Consider the following 23,414-nt stretch of genomic DNA (forward strand, 5'->3'; position numbering starts at 1 on the left):
GGAATGAACAGAACAGGGCAGTTATTGAGTGATCCATGCCCTGTCATCCAGTCCCAGCTTCTGGCAAACAGAGGGACACTTCAGAGAATGGTTTTGCATCCCTGCCCATCCTGGCTAATAGCCATTGATGGACCTGTCCTCCATAACTTATCTAGTTCTTTTTTGAACCCTGTTATAGTCTTGGCCTTCAGAACATCCTATGGCAAGGAGTTCCACAGGTTGACTATGCGTTGTGTGAAGAAATAGGATGAGGAAATGGAGGGAGGTTGCTCCCCCTCTCCAATGAAATGTGGCTGACACCCCTGCCAATCCAGGGAAGAGGGCTGGAAGGTGTTTCTCCTCTCTGACCCCAAGGGAGAAGGCTGCTTTCCCTCATCACCATCCCAATCCAGGGGAAAAGAGAAGGAGTGAGTCTGGAGGCACTTACTCCTTCGTTCCAGAAGCGAGCTTGGTTGCTGGACTTTGGGGGCGAGTGGAGGACTTATGCCCCTGGCCCTTAACCACTGCTGTTAACATGAGGGGACACCTGAAGGATCTTTCTTTTTCCCCCTATTTTGAGCAAGTTCTGCGTTCATTGGAGTGAATCATGGGGACAGGTCTGGGCTCTGACTCTTCCCCTTCCAAGGAATGGAGAAAGGATGGTTGGGTTCAGAAGCAGCCAAAAGTATGTGTTGCATGAACTGCATGGGTGGGTATTGCACCCATGTGACAGGAAGCAGGATCCCCAATGCACTCAGAACGAGGGGCTGATAGTGGGGAATGCAGCAGCTCTTACACCGGAGCACAAGGATTTATAGACTGCAGGCAAGAGGCACGGACCTCTGGGTCCTGCTGACTAAAATCTCTGATTGAGAACACATGGGTGCACGTACATCCCGCAGCGGTGTACCCAGAGGGGCAATAACTCGAAGAAGAACTAGCTCTTGCAAGAAGCAATTCCTTAAAGTGTTGAGAAATTTTTTCTCTAAGCTTTATCCCCGTGTGCCATTTGACCAGTTTCTACGTGAGTAGCTGCAGTGACTCAGGACACCTTGTTAGATTTTGCTGCCTCCTCGATCTCTCAACGTTGTGCACTCAGTCGCCTTTTCTTGATTTGGAAGCTTAAGTGCGACCCAATTGATGCACAGGCCTTAAATAGCCCATCTGCACTGGGCTGAATTCTGGAACTGTAAACCTGAAGGAAATAATGAAGTTAACAGATTGCTGAGACCTGTGTTTGAGTTGCAGCGGTACACAAGTCCACCATCCACAACTATGATCCGCTAGAACTATCAACAGGTGCTCTAGAGCTGTTTAAATGCAGATGGTTTAGGACTGGAAGATCTCCAGGAACCAGCATGGTCCAGTGGGATGAGCCTGTGATTGGGTGCCAAAAGCTCCCAAATTCTAACTCCGGTTCTGCCAGGGATTTAGCCAAGCTCCACACACACACTGCTCTGACTCCTCCACCTGTCAAGTGAGGATAACATTCATCTCCATAACAGGAGAGTTACGAGGCGAAATCAGTGAATGTTCATACAGCACTTCATAGTTGCTGCAAGCGCAAATTAAGAAAACAGCTGCAATTAGCAGAACATGCCACTAGATGTCACTGTTGCTTCAGAGAAAGTGAAGTCGAAGTGGCTTAAAAGTTCACTCCAGTTTAAACACAAAATCTGGCCCACTGGAGAAGTACATGTGTACTTCCTTATAGTCTTCATTTTTTTTTTTTTTTGGGAACCTTCTTAAAAGCAGAACTTAAACTTTTCCCCAGCACCACTGAATATGCAGAGGGTTGTGGGTTTTTGTTTGTTTTTTTTAACTGCCTTTTGGATGGAGCATGGAATAAATTTAGTTCCATCTGCTGATTTTATTGTTGCTCTGGCATCATTCGTGGTTTTGCAGCACTGCTTTGGGAATATTGTTGGTTCACTTGTACTCCCTCCCCTTTACTTGCCCTGAAAGAGTGGATCTCAAATACTGCAGGCCCTGTAACAACGGTGGCTATTTGCTGTTTTCACCATGGGCAATGCCAAACAAACCCAACTGCTCTACATATTAAGGGCTAAGTTCTGCCCTTAGGTACACATGCAGTTTGATGATTGCCCCCTAGCCGCATTCAAGAGCGGAATTTGATCCTTCAGATCTAGAGAACACTTCCCGCCCCGGTCTGATGGCTGTCAACTCTTACAATACTGAACAGCTCCCATGTGAATCACTGGATGGGCTAAGGGCTTGGAAGACAGAAAATTAGGGCCCTACCATAGTCACAGTCCATTCTGGTCAATTTCACGGCTAGAGGGTTTTAAAATTAGTCAATTTAATGAATTTCATGGTGTTGTAACTGGGGGTCTTTACCCACAATGGGATCATGGGGGGGGGGGGGGGGGGGGGGGGGGAGATTGCAAAGTTGTTGTAGGGAGAGTCCCAAGATTGCCACCCTCACTTCTGTGCTGCACTTCTCTGCAGTCTCTGAGCTTTCTGCAGTTAGAGGAGGTTCCCAGAGATGTAGGTGGGTAGGACCTCCCCTGTGCTGATGGGAACACTCCAGTCATGGGCTCCTAGCTGCAAGTCCAGGCCAGATTACGGCAGGGCCCCCCAGCCTATTTGGGTGCCCCAGACCCAGAAGAAGCCACAGGGTGGAAGCCCCAGCAGGAGCCCTGGGGGAAAAAGCTCTGAAGCCCTGAGCCCAGGCTGTCCCAAGCTCCAGCTGGAGTGGTGGGGGGGTGCCCTGAGCCCTGGCTAGAACAGCAGGGAGCGGAAGCCCAGAGCCCGGGTTGTCCCAGGCCAGCTGGGGGAAGGGGGTGCAGAAGCCCCGAGCCCTGGCTGCCCCTAACTCCAGCTGGAAGCCGGGGGAAGAAGCCCAGAGCTTGGGCTGCCTTGGCTGGGGGGGAGGGGGGCAGAAGCTCCAAGCCCAGGCTGCCCCAGCTGCAGCCCCTGGGAGCAGAAGCCCCCAGGAAGCCCCGAGTTCAGGGCCCGGAGCTGCAGCAGGAGCCACGGGGGGGTGGGTGGTGTCTGGCACCGGGGTGGCGGGGGGGATATGGAGGGTGTACCACCCTCACTTCTGCACTGCCTCTGGAGGTGGGTCTGATCTCCCTACCAAGAACAGCCATGCAGGGGAAGGATAACTCCTTTCCCTCCCCAGCGTCTCCAGACTAGCAGCTAGGAGCCCCAGGCTCCCAGCAGCAGGGGAGATCAGATTTCACGGGGAAGGGCTGATTTCACGGTCCGAGACATGTTTTTCACGGCCATGAAGTTGGTAGGGCCCTACAGATAATGTAGGGAACACTAGTCTGGACTGGCCTCTGGCTCATAGAGGATGGGTTGAGTCAAAGTCCTTCCAGAGGAGAACCTTGCCCCATCTCCCCACTGCCAGAAAGTCTCCCACTCTCCTCACTCTCCAGTCCAACAGTCCCTGCTTCTGCTTGATCCAGCCATCCTCTCTGGGTTCCCAGGTTACAACATTAAACGTGGAGTCTAAACTCCTCTTCAGAGTCCCTTTAAAATGACTGTGGTTGTGAATCTGCCATTACGATGCATCATCTCCAGTCCAGGTATGTCTGACCCAGATAAAGTAGCTTATGCTTAATAGCAACCGGATATTGACGACTTCTGGTTAATAGCGACATTTTGCTGGGAATCAATCCCATCCCATTGCCTGTAATGTTAATGGGACTCGAAGGTTTGCCATGGCATGTTGCTTATTGACATGATTTTGAAGAAAGGCCCCAGCTGCAGGCAGGTCTGTAGGGCTGCAGCCGGAGAAGGAAGTGCTGGGACATGCCTGCAGCTGGTGGTGAGCCCATCCTAAGCGCTTCCTTCTGGGGCTGCAACGTCTGTTACAAGGGTTACTGATGTTCTCCTTACCAGGCTTTCCGCAGTGAGCTCAGGCAGCTCATGAACTGTGCAGTGTGGATAATCCAGGACAGAGATGCTGTGGGAGACAGGGAAGGGGGAAAAGAGTCATTCATGAAGCAGCAGATCAGTATTCAAGGAGCTGTTCTAAACCGGTCAGCATTACTTTTCCCAATCAACCATTATGATCTCCAACCCTAGCTCACTACATCCTGCATCTTAGACTAGATGGTCCTTGCGGTCCCTTCTAACCCTATGATTCTAGGATTCTTAATTACAGTGACCCTAACTGGCACAGGCAGAACTGCACAGCTGTGACTTCCCCACCCCACACGCCAAGTTGTTGGGCACTGCTAGGAAGCCACTTGCTTTCCAAGTAGGTCACGATTTCTCAAAAGTTTTCTTAGTGTGAGCCACACTGAAGAGCCTGTCTTGCAGCTGCACCTGCCTTTTGCATTTCTGATTGACAGACTACCTCCCATCCTATTTCCAAACTCGTGACACCTTCTGTCTCTCTGCTCAACAGCACTTGTCAATTTCTTATTGCTCTAAAGTACATCCTGAGTGCAGTACTAAAGACTCCGGTAATTTGGATCCATTAAACCAAAACAGATTAGCTATTTATAGATTTTAAAAAACCCTAGGTTAAAATAATAAGAGATCTGACTTACTTAAACTGATAGTGGCAAGGAAATTCGGAGTGAAGGCTGCAAACCTCTCTATCACCCCTTCAGGCTTTCATGTCTTAATATAAAGTAGCCATTAAAGAATAAATAAATACACCCGGTCCCCCACCCCAAGACATGCACACACCTAAAATGAGTACCCACATAATAAAATAGCTCTAGTTCATGTGCTCTTTCTTATCCCTTCATCTTTTAAATCTATCTACAGGGAATCTTTAAACAATAAGCTGACTTGCTGTATCGATTTCTGAGTCAGTGCCCATTCAGCGTAAAATCCCCAAATCAAAAAGACAGGTTTCAGACAGTTGCCGGGTTAGTCTGTATCCACAAAAAGAAAAGGAGGACTTGTGGCACCTTAGAGACTAATGAATTTATTTGCGCATAAGCTTTCGTGAGCTATTGCAGCCAGACTTCACATAACACACCTGTTACAGTAAGACCATGTACAGGACTTCTACCTGCTCCCCAAAGATTGCACGCAGTTTTTATGCATGGTCAGAAACTGCTGCCCCACATTAACAACTTGTTCGTTTACTTATTTGAACATAAGTCTTAGACTGTCAAGCAGCGTAGGCTCGAAGCTCAAAAGTTTTTGGGGAATCTTATAAAAGCTAATGTGAATAGAAACGTTCTCAGGAAAAGCAAAACTGTTTGGATTTAAGCTTCCACGCACTTGCGTGACTGTAACTAATAGAGGAAAATTTGGATTTTTAACGGCTCCGGAGTTAACATTATGTTTATTGTTTTTCACCCCCAATTTTTCCCCATTCAGAAGAACTGGGTCCAAATGGAAAAGCTGTCATTTTAATGACAAGAGAATAAACGTGCTTTGCACAAACAGCTGTTTTCCATCTTTAACTTTCTCAGATTAGAAGGGGAAAACAAACCCGTTTCCTTTCCCTCTGTGTATATAAACCTACAGTACAAGATAGAGATTAGCCCATAGAGCCAACTGAAGACCTATATGAAATGCTGTTACAGCTCATTGTTCTCTCATCAATACTGTGTGTGGAACTGCATTTTGGGCGTGCCCAAATACCAAGTCCTACAGTAAACTGAAACTTCCAGCTGTCCCACGTCCAGAAAGTAACTGGAGAGCAAAGGAAACAGAACTGTGCTTCCCTGGAAGGAACTTATGCATGTGTAGTCTTATTCCTCTGTTCTCTATGTAGGTGTAGGTGTGTATGGAGGTGTGTGCGTGCGCGCGCATCCAGAAATGGCATATATAGATTTAATTAACAAGTCCAATATCTCGAATCACAGAGTAAAATAAAGGCCCTCCTATTTCAAGGCACTGATAATAAGCAGCAGTGGAATTCAGTGACACTTCTGTGACTATTTAAAGCCAGCTGGTCGGGGTCCAGAGAGCTGAGTGATAGACACGGGAGGTGAAGGCCCAGGAGATTCTGGCTACCCCATGCCTCTAACCTGCACAGGGCTGTTTCCCTGTCGTGTGTTCTCTAGTACTCTGTCCTGCCTAGAACATGGTCCCGTACAACTGCTTTGGTGATCACAAGAGGAAGATCTCCACACACACAAAGCCCCTACTAAGCGCAGGAGGAAAAGGAACTGCTGCAGACGGGTTGTACCTGTTTTTGGCAGTGATGTAGGACATGATATTCTGGTTAAAGAACTTCAAGATCAGCGGGATGCAGTTGGCAAACACCAAGTGCTGAGACACATACTCAAACTGCAGAAAAGAGGTGAACGCACACAGTCAGGCAGTGTAGTTAAAAAAAAAATAAATCAAACAAAAGCCACATTTCTGCATCCAATTAAAAACCTTCTTCCATGGATTCGCTGCAGCTGGACCTTCTCTCTCTTGGCTCTTCCCCGTATGCCCGGTGCCAGTCTCCTGTACATTTCTCCCCACAACCCTACAATTGCTGAAGCGAGAGGGATCTCATCTGCAGAGCCTGCTCTCTGGAACAGCCTCCTTCTCTCTCTGCCAAATGGTCTCTCCAGCCCTTTCCAAGTTTCAATTAAAAAACAAACTTTGCACATGCATCTTCAGTTCTCTCCCTCTGTTAATATTTAATCCTAAAGCCTTTGGAAATATGGTTGCAATGGCTACAACCTAAAGCACAACTGATCTGTATATAGATTGCCACAAATAGAGGCATTCCTCTTCTAACCCCAATTACCCAGGGATTTAGAGCAAACTCCCATTGGAAGGAACGGTTTCTTCCTTTATTTTTACACAAAACAGAACAAGTTGTCAGTGCTCAATGACTTTGGACAGTGGTGATTCGGACACAATTAATACTTAGCCATTCTCTGTCTAGGTATTACAAACTGCACCCCTACTCTGGTGTTTAGACACCAGTAGCCAGTCTCTTCCCATCAGAGCATCTTGAAGCGTTTACAAACATTACAATGATGCCTCATGTTTCTCTCTTCCCTGACTGTGTTTTACAAAGAGGGACATTAAGGGCTTGTCTACACGGGGAGTTATTCCAAAATAGCTACTGCTGGTTAAGTCCATGCGTGGACACACTTGTTGCAAATTAGAGTAAACCACTTTGGAAGTGGATTAAACTAATTTGGAACAAGGCCAGAACAAGAGCATCCACAGATTGAATTGGTCAGGAAGCACTACTCTGCTTTAAATTCACACTCTTCCATATTTCCGATTAATTTCCACATGTAGACAAGCCCTAAGTCACACAGAGGGGGAGTGACTGGCCCAGGGTCACACAGCAAGCCAAACTCAGAGTCAAAACAAGACCAAGGAGTTTGGACTCCTGGTTCCAAATTCCTAATATAGAGTATGGGAGCAGACAGAGCAGCCCTGTAAAATGCAAAGACTGGTCCACAGGGGTCATGCTAAGCTGGTCTCAGCTAATAGCTTAACCAGGGGGAGCTCCCTTTTTTCTCACCAAGCAGAACTGTTGGTCCCTCTTTGGGTATGTCTACACTACAGCTGGGAGTGAGCCACGCGCTAACTCAGGCAGAGCTAGTGTGCTAAAAATAGCAGAGTGGGCATGGGTAGCAGCTCGGGCTCACTACCCAAGTCCAAGCCTGCCTGAGCCCCTGGGTCCGTCTAGCAACAGCCGCACACATCTATTTAGCCCACTAGCTAAAGCAGAGCCAGTTCCTGTTGGTCTGACCAGGCTGGGAGGCACGCTGCCAGCTGCAGCACGGACATCACCTCACAGTCTTCCAACAGAACCATGGAGGATGTACAGAGAGACAGCACTGGAAGCAGGGGGGCAGAAGCGCCCTAAAAGGGGTAGGGGGCACAGGTGCCCAAACCGTGGCCCTGCGCTATGACTCCCCCTGAGGCCCCACCCTCGCACCACCTCTTCCTCCAAGACCCCACCCACTCCCCCCGTCACTCGCTCTTACGGCTGGTAAAAAGTGGGGGGGCCATGGCTCTCTGTCCCCTCCTGGCTGGGAGTCTCCACTGATTAGCCAAGTCCCCTCCAGCTTCTGGCCAACCGCTGGCCAGCCCAGCACACTGGTGGTCTGACAGCCCCACGTTTCCCAGAATGAGGTGACATCAGGGTGACCAGATGTCCCGATTTTATAGGGACAGTCCTGATATTTGGGGCTTTGTCTTATATAGGTGCCTATTACACCCTGTCCCAATTTTTCACACTTGCTATCTGGTCACCTTAGGTGACATGCTGTTTGCAGATTAATTACAAACAGGAAGAGGACCCTCATTTCTGCTGATCACTCAGCTCCACAACGGCCAAGCTCTGATACAAGCTCCACAGCAGACAGACGCAGCAGGGAGCAACTCTTGGCAAAGCCCCTGGGTGAACAAAGCACCTGGCCGGAACATCATTTTACCAGTAACCTCAGTGACCCTGATATGCACACGCAGCTGGATGCGACATTTACACAAACATGAAGGGTCACAAAACTAGAGCCAGGACGTAAATCTGGTTTGTTCTGCTTGAAATAGAGTTTATTGCCCTGGCAGTCTAAGCTCAGCAATAGCAGCTGGATCGCTGGGAGGTTCCTGCTTTTTTTGCTCTGTTTTCCAGCACAGGTGACAGATGCAAAAGGCACTTTAATGTCTCACCCAGGGTTAAACAACAAGCAGGATCAGAACCTAGGAGGCCCCTGGATGCCATTTCTCTGCACTACCTGCTGGATCGCATGCACCCTCGTGCCACAATAAAGGGGGAAAATGAGAGAATGCCCTCCTGTGCTGAGGGGAGCAAGTCACAGACACATAAGGGGGCATGAGGGACCCACTGCAGCTGGGGATCATAAAATTTAGTGTATTAATGTCAAATGGGTATTCGGCATGCAAAGTGGCTGCAGTACTGGGCCGAAGATGCAGCCCAATGTAGTGTTTAGTCAGCCATTGTTAATAAGGGAACCCCTTAGCATGGTCACAACACCGTTCGGTCCGGTTTAGACTCAGGCCAAACGAAACTGTTAGGATGCAAAGGCGAAAGTCTCTAACTCTTAACTCTAGATTCCCCGACTACCTGTAGTTTAGACAAGGCCTCAGAGGGGTTTGGCTAGTCCCCATCCCCTTCCCACTCCTGGCAGGGGGAAAGAAATGTCTTCCCTTCAGGCTGAACACAGATGTAGTCAAGTTTTGGCCACTGTGAAATAATCACGTGGAGGTTTACAAGGGGACACAGCCTTGTGGAAGTGACCCGAACACAACCCAAGCCAAGACATGTACTGTCACTCGTCCTGTGCTAGTAATGCTAAAGAGGATATGCCCTGGGGCTAAAGGTCACCGCTGAGGTAGACCAAGCCGCAGCTGCTCTCCAGGCGACACTAACCTGAACACACCTGCCCTGCGAAGCACCTAGCAATGGCCTTCTCATATAAAACTCACCTGGTAGATGTGGTTCAGTTTGAAATGCTTCAGCAGCAGCAGCAGCGTGGCCGAAATGCTCTTCACAATGATCTCTTTGTGTCTGTTTACATCGACCCCCAATTTCATGCTCTGAAGAACTGTGATGCTGGTGTGGAAGGAGAAAGGGAGGGACAGATCCATGTACAATGAGCATTACTGGGATGGGATTTTTGTTCTGATTGGTTTCTATTCATCTGCAGGGGCTCTATATAAAGGCGATTTTTCACTGAACCTGCCACCCAGACAGGACCCCGCACTTATCCCTCGGCCTCCTGCTCCCAACATGTCCTGCCTAGGGGCACCATAGTAGGTCACAGAACGGATGGACTACAGCGCACAAGGAGAATCTGGGATGGAGCTTGTTACAGGAGTAAACTAGAACAAAAAGGGCTCTCCCAGAGACGCACTCTGCCTACAGAGCAGTAAAGCTTTACTTCTTGTACTGGTTGGTTTAATTTTGACATCTTGCCATAAGCAGCTTTTTCTTTTGTGCTGCATTCTGGCCACAAGAGCTCTACTGAATCAGTTGAACAAGCATTGGTCACTCCCAATAGAGATCATTTGGGGTCACAGCCATTCACGTTAACAGAGCATGAGGACTGGTCTGGTACAGCCTGCAGCCCTGAAAGGGTCAGAGGTCCAGCAAAGACCATTCACTCACATGGATCCCTTTTTCCCCATGGAAACAGAAACTTCATCTCCAGAGGGACATGTGGATTCTGCCATCCCAGAAATGGGAAATCGCTGCATTACCCACTTCAGCCAGGAGACCGCATTGTTGCTGAAACAGCCAGCACTCAGCTGCCTGTCACCCACCCACGTACTTACGGCATCTCCTCGGGCAACACGTCTGCCAGGATGTTGATGGAGTCGGTCTTGGCTTTGGAGGTGGGTGCTGCAGCCAGGAGAATCTTCAGCAAAGCAATCTGCAGAGGGAGAGGAATCCCCCCAACCCCCAAATACATTGAGAACAAGCTGGCACTAGAGGCCCGTGTACAAACAACACGTGGCGGGAGGAAGGAATCCGTTTTCGCTCACGTGATGGAGTTGCAGCCTGGAGCCAGTGTTGGTCTCAGGTTACGTGCAGGACACAGGCTGGGCTACTCCTGAAACTAACAGGGGAAGTGAAGCCTCCAGCAGAGCTGTAAGTAGACGTCCTACAAGGTGGGCAGTTTGGCTCTGGGAATTGGGAGTGGCATACCGACTCTTTCATTGTTGGGCTGCCTGTTCAAACTTAGCCAGGTAGTGACTCACAGGGGTCTTCAAGCTGTTTTGCTGGCCCATCTGCAGCAAGCTGGTGGTTTGGAGGTCGGTTCCTAGCATGACAAGGGTCCCCATCACAGACCCAACACCACTCTGGCACTAACTGGAAGGGACCTCGAGAGATCATCTAGTCCAATCCCCTGCACTCATGGCAGGACTAAGTATTATCTAGACCATCCCTGACAGGTGTTTGTCTAACCTGCTCTTAAAAATCTCCAATGATGGAGATTCCACTACCTCCCTAGGCAATTTATTCCAGTGCTTAATCACCCGGACAGTTAGGTTAACCTACCCTCAGAGGTTAAGAAAAACAATTCTTCTCCCTTCTCCTTGTAACAACATTTTATGGACTTGAAAAAAGTTATAATGTCCCCTCTGTCTTCTCTTCTCCAGACTAAACAAACCCAATTTTTTTCCAATCTTCCCTGATAGATCATGTTTTCTAGACCTTTAATAATTTTGGTTCTCCAATTTGTCCACATCTTTCTTGAAATGTGGCGCCCAGAACGGGACACAATATTCCAGTTGAGGCCTAATCAGCGTGGAGTGGAGTGGAAGAATAACTTCTCGTGTCGTGCTTACAACACTCCTGCTAATACATCCCAGAATGATGTTTGCTTTTTTTGCAATAGTGTTACACTGTTGACTCATATTTAGCTTTTGATCCACTATGACCCCTAAATCCCTTTCTGCAGTCCTCCTTCCTAGGTAGTCATTTCTCATTTTGTATGTCTACGACTGATTGTTCCTTGCTAAGTGGAGTATTTTGCATTTGTCCTTATTGAATTTCATCCTATTTACTTCAGACCATTTCTCCAGTTTGCCCAGATCATTCTGAATTTTAATCCTATCCTCCAAAGCACTTGCAACCCCTCTGAGCTTGGTATTGTCCACCAACTTTATAAGTATACTCTCTATGCCATTATCTAAATCATTGATGAAGATATTGAACAGAACTGGACCCAGAACTGATCCTTCCAGCACCTCACTCGATATGCCCTTCCAGCTTGACTGTGAACCACTAATAACTCCTTTCTGGGAACGGTTTTCCAACCATTTCTGCACCCACCTTATAGTAGTTCCATCTAGGTTGTATTTCCCTTGTTTGTTTGTGAGAAGATCATGCAAGACAGTACCAAAAGCCTTTCTAAAGTCAAGATATACCACATCTACTGCTTCCCCCATATCCACAAGGCTGGTTACCCTGTGATGGTCTCAGCAGAGAGGACAAGGGTTGGGTGGGCCAATGAAGCTGAACTCTCTCTTATCCCTGCAGGTGGCTCCACCAGGTCAGGGCTGAACCTTAGTGAGAAGGAAGCCTGCACTGATGATCTGAGTCTCCAGGGTGCTCAGTAAACCACCAGTGGTGAGCTTTCAAAAAATATAGACTTACCATATACTGGGGGAGGTTGTATAACATTGCCCGATAGAGCATCTCACAGGGGGTCTCCTGAACTTCCTCCTCCCCCTAGCAGGCGACAGACAGATACAGAAGGAAAAAATAGAGCTGTCACTCAATCACTGAGGTACGTCAGAGACGTCCCCCTCCCGCCAGAGCCCAGCTCGAGGTGGAGCGGCACCACATCCGTGTCAGGACGCGGCCTGGCTTTTCAGAACTGCTGCTGGGACAGGTACAATCCAGATCAAAGCCCAAGGATGGTGTTGCCTTAGAAAAGGGGAGGCCAATGCGTGTCCTGAGGTTCAAAGTAAACCTATGGCGTTTGATGACACAGCCGTCATCTTTAATACAGGCATGCACCCTCCAATGACTACAAGTCCCAGCATGCAATGCTCCATCTTGTGCGACCCGCCCACTGGGATCAAAGTGGAGCAATGCATTTTAGGACCTGTAGTCCATGCAGTCTGTATCTGTGTATCAAAGCTGGTACCTGTTTCAAAAAGTAGACAGTGGTTGCCCTGTTCTGTTGCATGTAACTTAGACGCAGCCCTCAGGGTCCTACCAAATGGGCAGTGAGGTGCCACTTTCTAGACTCAAGCTATTTCCTTTCCAACTGGATATCTTCACTTAAGCCCTCCATGGACACACACAGAGCAATCAGCATGCCATGGTAACACTCGACAATGACACACTCCTTAGAAACTGCTCCTTCAGACATACAGTCTAGCTGTGGAGGGTACTGGTTTCTTACCAGTGATATGGGACACTTCTCCAGCTCCTCTTCGTTTTTGATCTGAACATCCGAGATAGAGACATACTTGTGCTGGAGAAACACAAACCAGAGAGGCAGAGTAACACCAGGACTGAAAGAGAAGGAACACACTGTGCAATGAAAAACAGGCCGATCTCCCTCTCCTGTTCAGCTAGGGTAGGGTTAGATTTACAGATCCCACCAGAAAAGATCTTCACAGAGGTGTGAGAATTCATCCCCGCATGGGATACTCCTATGGCTGTGACGTGCTTTACAAACTACCCAAACTCCTCCTAGGACAAGCAGAAATCACTTCAACCAGTACTGAAATGTAGCATCCTCTGGAGCACAACCCAGCAAGTGCTTAACAGTGCATAGCAACATCAGTGAAGGAGAAGAGACAAAGTCTGCTGCATCATCCAAATGCAACTGCAGGGCGAGTTTAGTTTGGCCAGCACCGGGGTTAACAACCCTAATGCTTGCAAAAGATTCCAGGGCAGATTTAATGACCTCAGATGGTTAAAACCTATGGATTTCATCACTTATTTATATTGTGATAGCAGCCGAAGGCCCCAGTCAGGGACAGACTGTTAACAGAGACCCAGAGGGCTGATTAAAAAGGGGGTGGGTGGAGAGAGTATCTTTCCTTTTAGTTTCCTGTATTCGGTCTTCTTCAGCCAGGTGCTGGAAAGCAATAGGACCTGGGGCACAGGAGCAGACTTATTTTTCCCGGTGGGTGCTGCAACCCTGCCCCAGCCTGAGGCCCCCCGCCCCCACTCTGCCCCTTCCTGCCACGCTCCGCCCCCCTCCCCCAAGGCCCCACCCTCACTCCGCCTCTACCCACCCATGCTCCACCCCTCCAGCTGCCAAACAGCTGATCTGGTGGCCCCACCTGAACAGCTGTGGCTGGTGGGTGCTGAGCACCCCCTATTTTTTTCTGGGGGTGCTTGAACTGGGGTATAAGTACAGGGCATGGGGGCAGGTTCAGGCTTCAGGAGTAATGTGAATTCTATTGGGGAAGCAATCCTAGCCACACAGGATGGGTTAGCGGTCCAAGGGAGAATACCTAGACTCCCCAGTGCAACGAAGTTCAAATCCCCACAGGGTTGACTCAGTTTGTCAGCCTCCCAAGGCAGACAGACAGAGCTGCAAAGTTTGCATGCACAAGACGCTAAGCCAGATATCCCGTCTGCTCGGTGCGCACACCGACGTTCTCTTTTGCATTGGTGATCCTGGCCAAAGATTTCCCCCGCTCCTATGGAACATACTATGCACGAGTTCCCACCCCAGAGGTGGCTGCATCCCAGCACTGCTGGGTGTAAGAACCAGTGGCGTTCTAGCAATTCAAGACATTGGACAAGCCATCCCCTATATCAAAATCCCGCAGACCAGAACAACCGCAGATGTTTAAGGCACAGAGCCAGCTGCATTACCTGCTTTAGAGTCTTCACACTTTCGTGGATGGGCCGGGGCAACCCTACTAAGGTATCCGTGTCCCTGTAGGAGGGGAAGAAAGAAGATCGGTACAAGCCCGAAAGGGAGATCTGGAACGGACACTTTCCCTTTTGGATTTAGAGCAGAAGGCAGATCAGTCTGCTGTCAGATGAAAGAAACCCAGATGTTCCAGGAACTCAATGTCTAAATGCCAAGATCACCCGCCCCTCTTCCCCGCCCCCATCTCCGCTCTGCCAGAGGGGCAGACGCTCCTAGGACATGCGACAAAAGGCACATGGTGAAATTCTGAACTCTGATACTCTGCCCCGTGACCACAGCTACACAGAAAGGGAGGTCGGCAGCCAGTGCTTTCCAGCTCTGCTCCGAAGGGCACAGGTTTGTTCCTGACTCAGAGAGAAGAGCGCTCACTGGATCACCAAACATCCCTCCCTGCAGTATCTGGTTGTTCTCTGAAGGTCTCCCAGGCCACCCACGGCCAGTCCCACACCTGTAAGATACAACTAGCTCCCAGCTCGCGGATGGCTCAGCAACACCAGGGGTCAGTGCAGGACTTGTCGGCTCCCTCCCGCCTCTCACACCGGACCAGACTGAGCCCCAGCCACCTTCATTGCCACCCAGCTAACGCAGCCAGAATCAGCTGTGGGAGTTTCCAAGGTGGCCTGTGAAAAGCTTCTCTCCTGGCGGCCCTTCTGCTGCCACACAAGCAGCTTCCAGCCCCTGCCCACACTGATGCCACAACGTACGCAGGGATTTTTCTGGACTAAGGAATCTGCACCAGCCACAACTCCCACTGCCCCTCCCACTCCCTACACTCCCATCTCCTTACTCTCCTCCCCCTCCCATCAAAAGGCAAATTTATAACTGAATCAATCAGACCTGTGGAATAAGACGACCCGGGCCAGCTATGACCCTGACCCCTTGCTTGCACGAAGCGTCTGGTTCTCCACACTTGCTCTGTTTTTCATTAGACCGTAAGCTCTTTGGAGCAAGCACTGTCCGTTAGAACATGGTTTTACATTGCAAAGTGGTTCTGATACAGACTGAGAATGGCCAAGCAGCCTCCTAAGCCTTCAGGGTGCCAGCCTCCTCAAGAAAGCCGAGGGCTAACACCTCCCAGCAGCAATCGAACGTGGCAATAACAGGAGATCAGGGGACAGACTTTGCTGGCAAAAGCCAAACCAACTCTATTCTCCCAGATGCCCAATACTCACTGTCCGAGGGTGAATCCAATGAATTTGTTCCTACTTGCCTCCAGGAAATGCTCAATGTCCTTCTGTCTGATAGAGTGGCAGGAGAAACAACCAGGGAGAGAGGGGAAAACACACATGTCCTGTCAGTACCAAGTTTGCTTGGACACTGAATACCAGACCCCCTGCATGTAACATCCAACCATGGAGTATTGCTTAGTGGAGTCGTTACTGCCACCTAGCAAACGGCTGCAATATAAACAAGATGATCAGGATTTATTCTAAACCTCTAGAGCCATTTAACATGTGGGTATAGTTGAGAAAGCGACTCTGTAAAACCAGCCCCTTTTTATCCGACCACTCTGCTCTCTGCAAGTCATCAAGGGCCATCTGCAGTCCACCCCATTGGCCCTACAGGTGTCGAAGAGCCAGTTGGTGCTGTTTTGCCTTGTGCATCCTTCCCTAGAACTGGTAGCTTAACACCATCAGTAGAATTTGTATTACCAGGTGAAGCTGTGAGAGGCAAAACGAACCCAGCTGAATTCCATATTCTATGCGGAATTTGCAACCAAACCAAAAGTCACTTAACTTGCAGGGTGAGAGAATAACCGTGGGGCCCCGCAGTATTGCATATGCAGAGATAGAGACATCAGAGCCCCATGGGAAACAGGGTCCTGCCCATTTTAACGAGCAGGGCAGTGAACAGGCCTGGCAGCAGCTTCATTTATCCCAGCTGATCAGCTTTAACCCTTGCACTGCTCCCAAACCAGAGAATTACGTGGGCTCCTGCATTTTAAAGTCCAGGTCAAATCCTGGCTCTACTGAAGTCAATGGCCAATCTCGCATTGACTTCAGTCGGGCCAGGATCTCAGCCACTACGCATAACACAACTCATGGGTCAGTATCAGCTCTAGAAAGAGGCATGCCCCGCACCCCAGACCTACAACTGAGGTTCTCTGAGCTCCCAGATCACAGTGAAGCCATTGGAGGACGCTCACCATCCAGGCAGGTGAAAGACTCACTGCGTAATTGACAAGAGATGATTTCATTAAACAGCTGTCAAGACTAATTCCCTAAGGCCACAACTGGGGATGTACCCAGCTCTGGACTACCAATACTGGCTAGTAACACTGACCTTCATCCCCCATCTGTAAGAAGGAGCAAGCCAAGGGGTCTTGCACATGGAGTACAACAGAAGAACCAACCCTACTTCCTGCAACACTTGGGATTTCCATGGTGGCCAGCGTCCCCCCGCCATGGACCTGATTTGACCTTACTTGGCTTGTAAAGTCTTGGGAGATCCCAGCCAAAGGTGGTATGAGAAAAGCCAAGTAGGGAAAACAGTGAAGTCTTTTCAGTCCAACAAGTAGCAGGCAAACTTTCCACCAGTAATTCATTGCAACTTAAGGGGAGTTGGGGCAGGGGCGGATGACAATGAAATGAGAGGGTTATACCTGACTTTGGGTGCCCATGGAAGCCCTTTGGGGAAAGACACCCGCTCGATGGGTGGGCGCTGAGCTGGCACAGCCTGGATGATCGCTTCCCGCTCCATCAGGTCCAGCTCCCCCTCAATCCCGCTGTCTACATCGTCATTTTCCTCTTCATCCACTCCAGCCTCATCGTTCTTGAAAGGGTCCCTCTCGTTATACATGTCCAGGCTGTCTTGCTTCACCAGGGGCTGTCACATGTGGAAACAGAGGAGAAATCAGTGGGGAGGAGGAAGGATTTTACAAACCCTCAGGCTCCACTTCTCTAGGGGGTCAGGAAGCTGCGTGGGCTGAATACTGAAGTTTCTCCTGAGCAAGGACTTCCATCATTTGGCCTCGTCTCTTTATTTGGCATCTCAGCCTGGATGAAGCACATCCTCCCTACCTTCAAAATGGAGCCCCTGGCTGCTGGATTTTCTGCCCGCCCCAGAGGAAGTGGCGGAAGGTATCCTGCCCCCTTTGACTCCAATTTGTTTCTGCAAACTTTGGAACTGCTAAGCATAATGCATCAGCTCAACCAGCTGAACTGGAGGAGAGCCCTGGTTTGCGGTCAGTAGTTCAGTACATCGTACTTTGCTCCTCTTAGCTGGGGATTAGACGATTGGGATGTACTCTTGCTTTCTTAATAGGAAAGCAAGCATGCCATCTCCAGGACGTGACCGGTGAACACCCCCACCGCTGCAAACCGGGCGAAGAGAAGGGCACTACTGAACGCAGCCTCTCCTGTTGGATGGAAGTTCCCTTCTGGAGGAATGCCACACGGCGAGCTACATCCCAGCAGCCTCTGCTCTCACTAGCTCTCACCCGCCTGCTCCGGTGCCCACGTTTCGACGGCTGCTGGTCCAGGAGTTCGATGGTGTAGGTGGGAGGCGACGCAGCCCGCATGCGGCGCATGACCTGGATGCTGTCCTCCGGGAGAGGTGGCAGGCCCAGCTCCTCCCGCTTCCTCATTTTCATGGCCTGGAGGGCTTCAAATCCCCCCAGGGTGAACTGCGGGCCACCAGGCCAGGTGTAAAAGAGAAAGAAGGGAAAATGAGCCGTGCCTCACCCCCCCCCCCCGGAAACCAGCAGGGATGTACTCCGCACAGCTCAGCCTTGCCTCTGCAGCCGCTTCCCAAGCTAGTGCAGCGACACTGCTATTTACACCTGCTCTAGCGTAAGGAGACCTACCTCCAGTGTGTGTGCAAACGCAGGGGAATCACACCCCTAGCTCGCAGAGTAGACGTAGCGTCAGCTCCTCTTGTGCTACCCTAAATAATTCTCCTCTCTCTTTGGGGTTTGCACCCTGCAAAGGGAGGCTTGTGCCCACCCTTAACTGTCGCTGGGCGAAACTAGATCTTCTCTCTCCTAGGAAGATAATCCAGGTGCAGCCATGCAAGATGAGGACTATTCCCTCCTGGCTCCAAAGCCAAAATTCGCAGCAGGGCCTTTTTCGTTTCCCTATCAAGCTACAAACCCACACCTGATCTACTGCCCACTACCATCCCCAGTGATCTTTCAACACACTCAAGGAAACTCTCTAGCCAGCGTCATGCAACCCAGACTAGCTGATCTGAATGGTCCCGTCTGGGCCTATAAAATAAAATATTAGCATTTCTGCTTCCCAGGCAGGCATTTTCCTCTCATTTAATTATGGGTGTTTCCAAACTACTTTCCCACGGACGTTTTTCCACATTCCATTCCATGATGTTATTTCTCATCCAGATTTCTATATGCTGTATTGCCTCCCGCCTCCCCAGCATTTCCACATCCTTTCAGGTAACATGTCACTTACTCCCTCTTCCAGATATTTATGGATGGTATTTAATTAGCCCGGACCTAACAGGAACCCCTACGGTACCCCACTCCTATCTTTTCCAGCCCATATTTAACTCTCACAAAAATCTTGTATGTATGATTCTTCAACGAGTTTGCATTCCATATTATGCACTTTGTCCCCAAGCCAACCTGAATTCATTTCTCAAGTAAGATTTCCTGAGATGCTATGACAAATGCTTTGCTAATCTCCAAATGTCACATCTGGCACATCCCTTCATCCAGTAACCCTGCGGAGCTTTATACTTTATAAAGTCCCAACACAGTCTGTTGCTCATGGGGCGGTTGTATGCTAGGCATACACAGATCATTCTTGCTCAGAAGTTTCTGTGTTACAGAAGCTGGTGGTGAAAGTAACTCAACCCAGGAGATCCCCTTGGACCAGTGCAGATTGTTCCCTCTTGTATATTGTCTAGTGCCTTTTTCAATCTAGCATTAAATGTGTTTTAAGTGACGAGGAGACTTCGATGCTGGGACCTCTACAAGGCTGAGTTAATTAGCAAAGGGAGGCCAGCTGGCAGCCTCCCAATATATAACCCTCTCCCCGATTCAGGAGACTCTTGAAAAGCAAAAGAATTGCACCCACCAGAAGCACCTTCCACAGCAGGAGCAGGACCTTCTTCATGGGGAAGTGCGGAGCGTGCCCACTGCAGAACTTGGCTACCATGGTGAAGAGCAACAGAGCAAATGGTTCTTCACTGTGCACAGGAAAACCTGTGAGGGACGGGACCGAAACGAAACAAGCTTAGAATAAAGAGAATCTCCCCCGCTCCCCATGCTCTCGCTGCTGGAGTGAGTTTATTAGCATGTCATGCAGGCCTTGTCAGGGACATTGTATTCGCTGATGGTGCCAACAGCAACCAGCCCCCAACAATCCCCCCCATCCATCACTAAAGTCTCCACAGTCTTAGCCCAAACTTGGCTTGACCTTGGGCTGGTGGAATAAGGGATCCCTTTACGTTTGATAGTGGTTTGTTCCCTCTGGTTTTACAGCTACCACTCAGAGGCCGTCACAGCACGGGACAGTGGAGTGAGCTGCACCTCCCCAGACATGGTTGCGTGTGAGAGAGAAATGGAGCTTTGGAGGGTGGCCAGCTACTCACTCAGCTCTGTCCTGAAGGTCTCCTGGGAGCTCTTCCACTCGGGCGGGTCGGCCTCTGCCTCCACACGGATGTTCTCCACCATCAGGTACATGACACTCAGCAGCACTCTGGAGAGAAGGCATCACGACAGGCAGGTCGCACAGCCACCCACAGTCCATTTCCACTACAGGTCGCACCCCCCCCCCACCCCCCCGTAGGATTTGCGGGGGATCCCAGCCTCTCCATTCCCCAGCTCCCAATTACTCCTCTCTCCCAGGTGTGGTCAGGAGGCCAGCCTGCCCCTTCCACTACTAAGGCCGGTCCAAGAGGAGGAGAAAGTCTGGAAGGAAGGGGGTCTGGGGTTTTCCTGGAACAATGCAGTGACCTTCGCTCTGCCCTAACAGCCAGGCAGCAGTAGAGCATGCCGGCCCTACATTACCATCCAGACTGTTCCACAATCTGCCCCCTGCGCCGGAGTCAGAGCCTGCAGGTCTCAAAGGCTGGACCTTCCATCGCACCGCACTGCAATTGCTCGGGGTGCAACCAGCGGATGCTTGTGGGACCCGCCGCATTAGGGTGATGCCCTGGAATGATCCCATGGGGCCAGCAAGGTGACAGAAAGGACGACTAAAATAAACTGCATTTTCTCATCTGAGATACTGCTTCCCCCTTGGATTATGGGTTTACCCACCTGTTCCTGACCCCCCTCAGTTTGACCATCTCTCCCCACCTATTCCTTCAGCTACAACATATCCAGGCAACCTTCCCCACAGCAAAGGACTTGCTGCAGTCTTCTGGGGAGTCCATCAATGCCCCTTCAAGGCCAAAGAGGGAGTAGGGGCCATAAGACGACTTGAGGTTTCATCCCCTTTCCTCCCAGGAGCTGAATGTGCAGCTGCAGTAGCAATGCCAGACTCTGCTGGCCCAGAGAGCTGAAGGCACTCGCCTCTCTCTGCAGGGCAACGGCGACGGGGCCACCAGACACCCTCGCTGAACTTAGCCTGAAGAGCTCTGATGCCTAAAGAATAAGCCTGGGGATTTCCCTGGCACTTTGGCCAAGGCAGCGGACAGACGGACTGGGAGCCCGCTGACCTGACAGCTCACGTCCCACTCAAGGGCGGGCGGACACGGGGTGAAAAGACAGGTTACCTGAGCTCTGTGCTATCCGCTAAGGAGATGGCTGGTTTCCTCAGGGCACTGCTGCAAGCCTGGCTGTTGCTGCAATGAAGAAAGAGGACAACAGGAGTTCGTGGTCAAATCTCCAGTCAGTCAGTTGCTGCTCAGGATGGTGAGAGACTCCACCACTCAGAACAGACAAAGCCACATCTAGGGCCCATTTACACTATGAATAGCCAAAGACTCATAGAAGTGTAGGACTGGAAGGGACTACAGTAGGTCATCTAGTCCAGTCCCCTGCACCCAAGGCAGGACTATGTAATAACTAGACCATTCCTGACAGGTGTTTGTCTAACTTGTCCTTAAAACCTGCCAGTGACGGAGATTCCACAACCTCCTTGGGTCTTTCTACACTAAACCATCTACACTAACTGGTCCTTTCTACATTAAGCCATCTCGCTCTCACAGAGTTAACTGCTCTGGTGATTAGACCACCTTTGTTCAACCCTCCCCCCCACTCCACTAGCAAGTAGCCAAAACCAAATGGGGGCATCCCACAGACGTATGTGTTATAAAGACGAGAGCAGACCAGAGATTGCTAAACCCTCTCACTCTATCTCCATGTTCAGTAGCTCCAGGAAGGCTGAGAAAGTCCCCATCTGGTACAGCAGGAAGTTATTGTGCCGAGACCAATGCAGGACCTCCGCTTCCATGTCACACTCGCCAAATACACCTGGGAGAACAGAGAGGCCGATGGAGCAAACCGTGGGAAGAGAGGCAGCTTTAAGGTGAAGTTAGTGTTAGTGAAAGGTACCAGGCTGGCAGGACTGGAGTACGGGGAACAGGAGCAGCAACCATGCAAGCTTCCTCCATCGCGATATGGAGGGACCACTTATCGGAGTGAGAGGGGAGTTTGGGCTCAGCTTCCCATTCAACCACTGGTTTCTCTCCAATTCTGCAGCCAACATGCTCAGAGTCCAACTGATCACCATATGTGGGGTGGGGAGGGAACTTCCCACAAGTCAGATTGGCCGTGGGGGGCGGTTTCGCCTTTCTCTGCAGCAGGGGGTGTGGGTTGCTTGCCAGAATCATCTGGGTATAATGCATTAAATCAATTCCCTGGATTTGGTGCTAGACAACAATCCAGGAGGAACTGCACCGAGAACCAACCCCTAATTCCACCCGTCCACCCTCACAAGACGGCTGATATTAAATAACAACACAACAATACATCCACGTGCAGGAAGAGCCAACGCCCAGTCAAAGAAACCTCCCTCAACAGGGGCAAATGATGAAGGGCAAACACTTCCAGTTTTCATTTCATGTAAGGTTGGTCATGATTTGGGAGGAGGGGAAGAGAAATTAACTCAGAAAGTGAGGGTCTCATAGTGCTGAAAGATCAGCCTGACAATATCCAATTACCCCCTGGCTGACCTGCACAACATGAAAAAGGAGAAGGAAGAACAGAAGGAAACACAGGAGGGGGGTGGGGGGGGGGAGAAGCCAAGTGTGGGGGAAAGGGAGATGCTTAGTGAGGAACCACCCAGCTGGGCACTGAGGGACCCTGCTGTAAATTGAGATCATAAAGGGTCTCCTATGGGACTCTTTTCAAGCAGACCAAGCAGCCTGCAGGTGATAACTTAGTCCCTGCTGACCTGGACTGGATTTATTCCAGCAACCTCCACACTAGGCATTTCTAATGCCCAATTGCTGCAGAACCTAGGTGCCAAGTACCTGGCAGCATCCAGATCTAGAGATTAAAGTCTTCAATTTCTATTCCCAATCCCATGAACCATTCAGTCTCCTGAGATTTATTTCTTAACTATGACATTAGCACTGCCTCTGGATGCACAACAGCCTTCGGCGGGCACGAGCATACCACGGTGACAGGCAATGCAGAAATACCGTAAGCGCTTGTGTAAATGAAGATGCTATTTGCGTCCAGCTGGGGTGAAATCTACCCCGTGTTAGCCGGCCACACACTAAAGTGTCTGCGTGGCCCCTGCTGTCATGCACTCACAGTTTCCTGGTGTACTTTGATCTATTCCCATCTCAAAGTGGGACAGATCAAAGCACACCTAGAAACTTTTAGCATCCAGTAGCCGGGTCCACACAGACACAGCGCGTGGCAGGCAAGCACCAGGCAGATTTTCACCCCAGCTTGACGAGAACTAAGCGTTTGTTTAAACAAGCCCTTCGACAACGCAGGGCTTCGAGAGTCAACCCATCGAGCACAGGGAGCAACCAATTCCTCCTCGCCTTAGGAGCAACCACCATGCAACCAACCTTTCCGAGTAAACCCACAGCGCAAATGCCACCTGGCGCGGCGCGTCTGCTGGGCGCAGGCAGTTACCTTGTGCCAAATAAAGGACAGCTCGTGCTGCTTTCAGCCTCTTGTCCCTGTTGACCACCTCCAGCCCGTCCAGCAACCGCATCACATAGGCCTTCTGCTGAGCCAGGTCCAGCTCCAGCCATCTCTTGCCCTGCACTGGAAACAAGAGATGAGAA

At 50.1% G+C, this 23,414-nt stretch overlaps 1 protein-coding gene across 2 annotated transcripts in view; it reads right to left on the bottom strand.

Moving 5' to 3' along the window:
- Positions 1-23,414, bottom strand: part of STRIP2 (striatin interacting protein 2) — a 68,372-nt gene that overhangs the window by 18,684 nt on the left and 26,274 nt on the right. For both annotated transcript variants that reach the window (XM_037889420.2, XM_043521283.1), the window contains 15 exons: positions 23,260-23,394; positions 21,519-21,639; positions 20,940-21,008; positions 19,812-19,918; positions 19,295-19,422; positions 17,698-17,883; positions 16,861-17,084; positions 15,431-15,496; positions 14,198-14,261; positions 12,765-12,836; positions 12,008-12,082; positions 10,180-10,277; positions 9,331-9,457; positions 6,110-6,210; positions 3,847-3,913 (listed from right to left, as the gene is read on the bottom strand). In XM_037889420.2, the coding sequence (XP_037745348.1) occupies positions 3,847-3,913; positions 6,110-6,210; positions 9,331-9,457; positions 10,180-10,277; positions 12,008-12,082; positions 12,765-12,836; positions 14,198-14,261; positions 15,431-15,496; positions 16,861-17,084; positions 17,698-17,883; positions 19,295-19,422; positions 19,812-19,918; positions 20,940-21,008; positions 21,519-21,639; positions 23,260-23,394 (1,640 nt within the window). The remainder of the gene's footprint in view (positions 1-3,846; positions 3,914-6,109; positions 6,211-9,330; positions 9,458-10,179; positions 10,278-12,007; positions 12,083-12,764; positions 12,837-14,197; positions 14,262-15,430; positions 15,497-16,860; positions 17,085-17,697; positions 17,884-19,294; positions 19,423-19,811; positions 19,919-20,939; positions 21,009-21,518; positions 21,640-23,259; positions 23,395-23,414) is intronic.

This window comes from Chelonia mydas, chromosome 1 (genome assembly GCF_015237465.2).
Source record: "Chelonia mydas isolate rCheMyd1 chromosome 1, rCheMyd1.pri.v2, whole genome shotgun sequence".
In the NCBI taxonomy this organism is placed as follows: Eukaryota; Metazoa; Chordata; order Testudines; family Cheloniidae; genus Chelonia; species Chelonia mydas.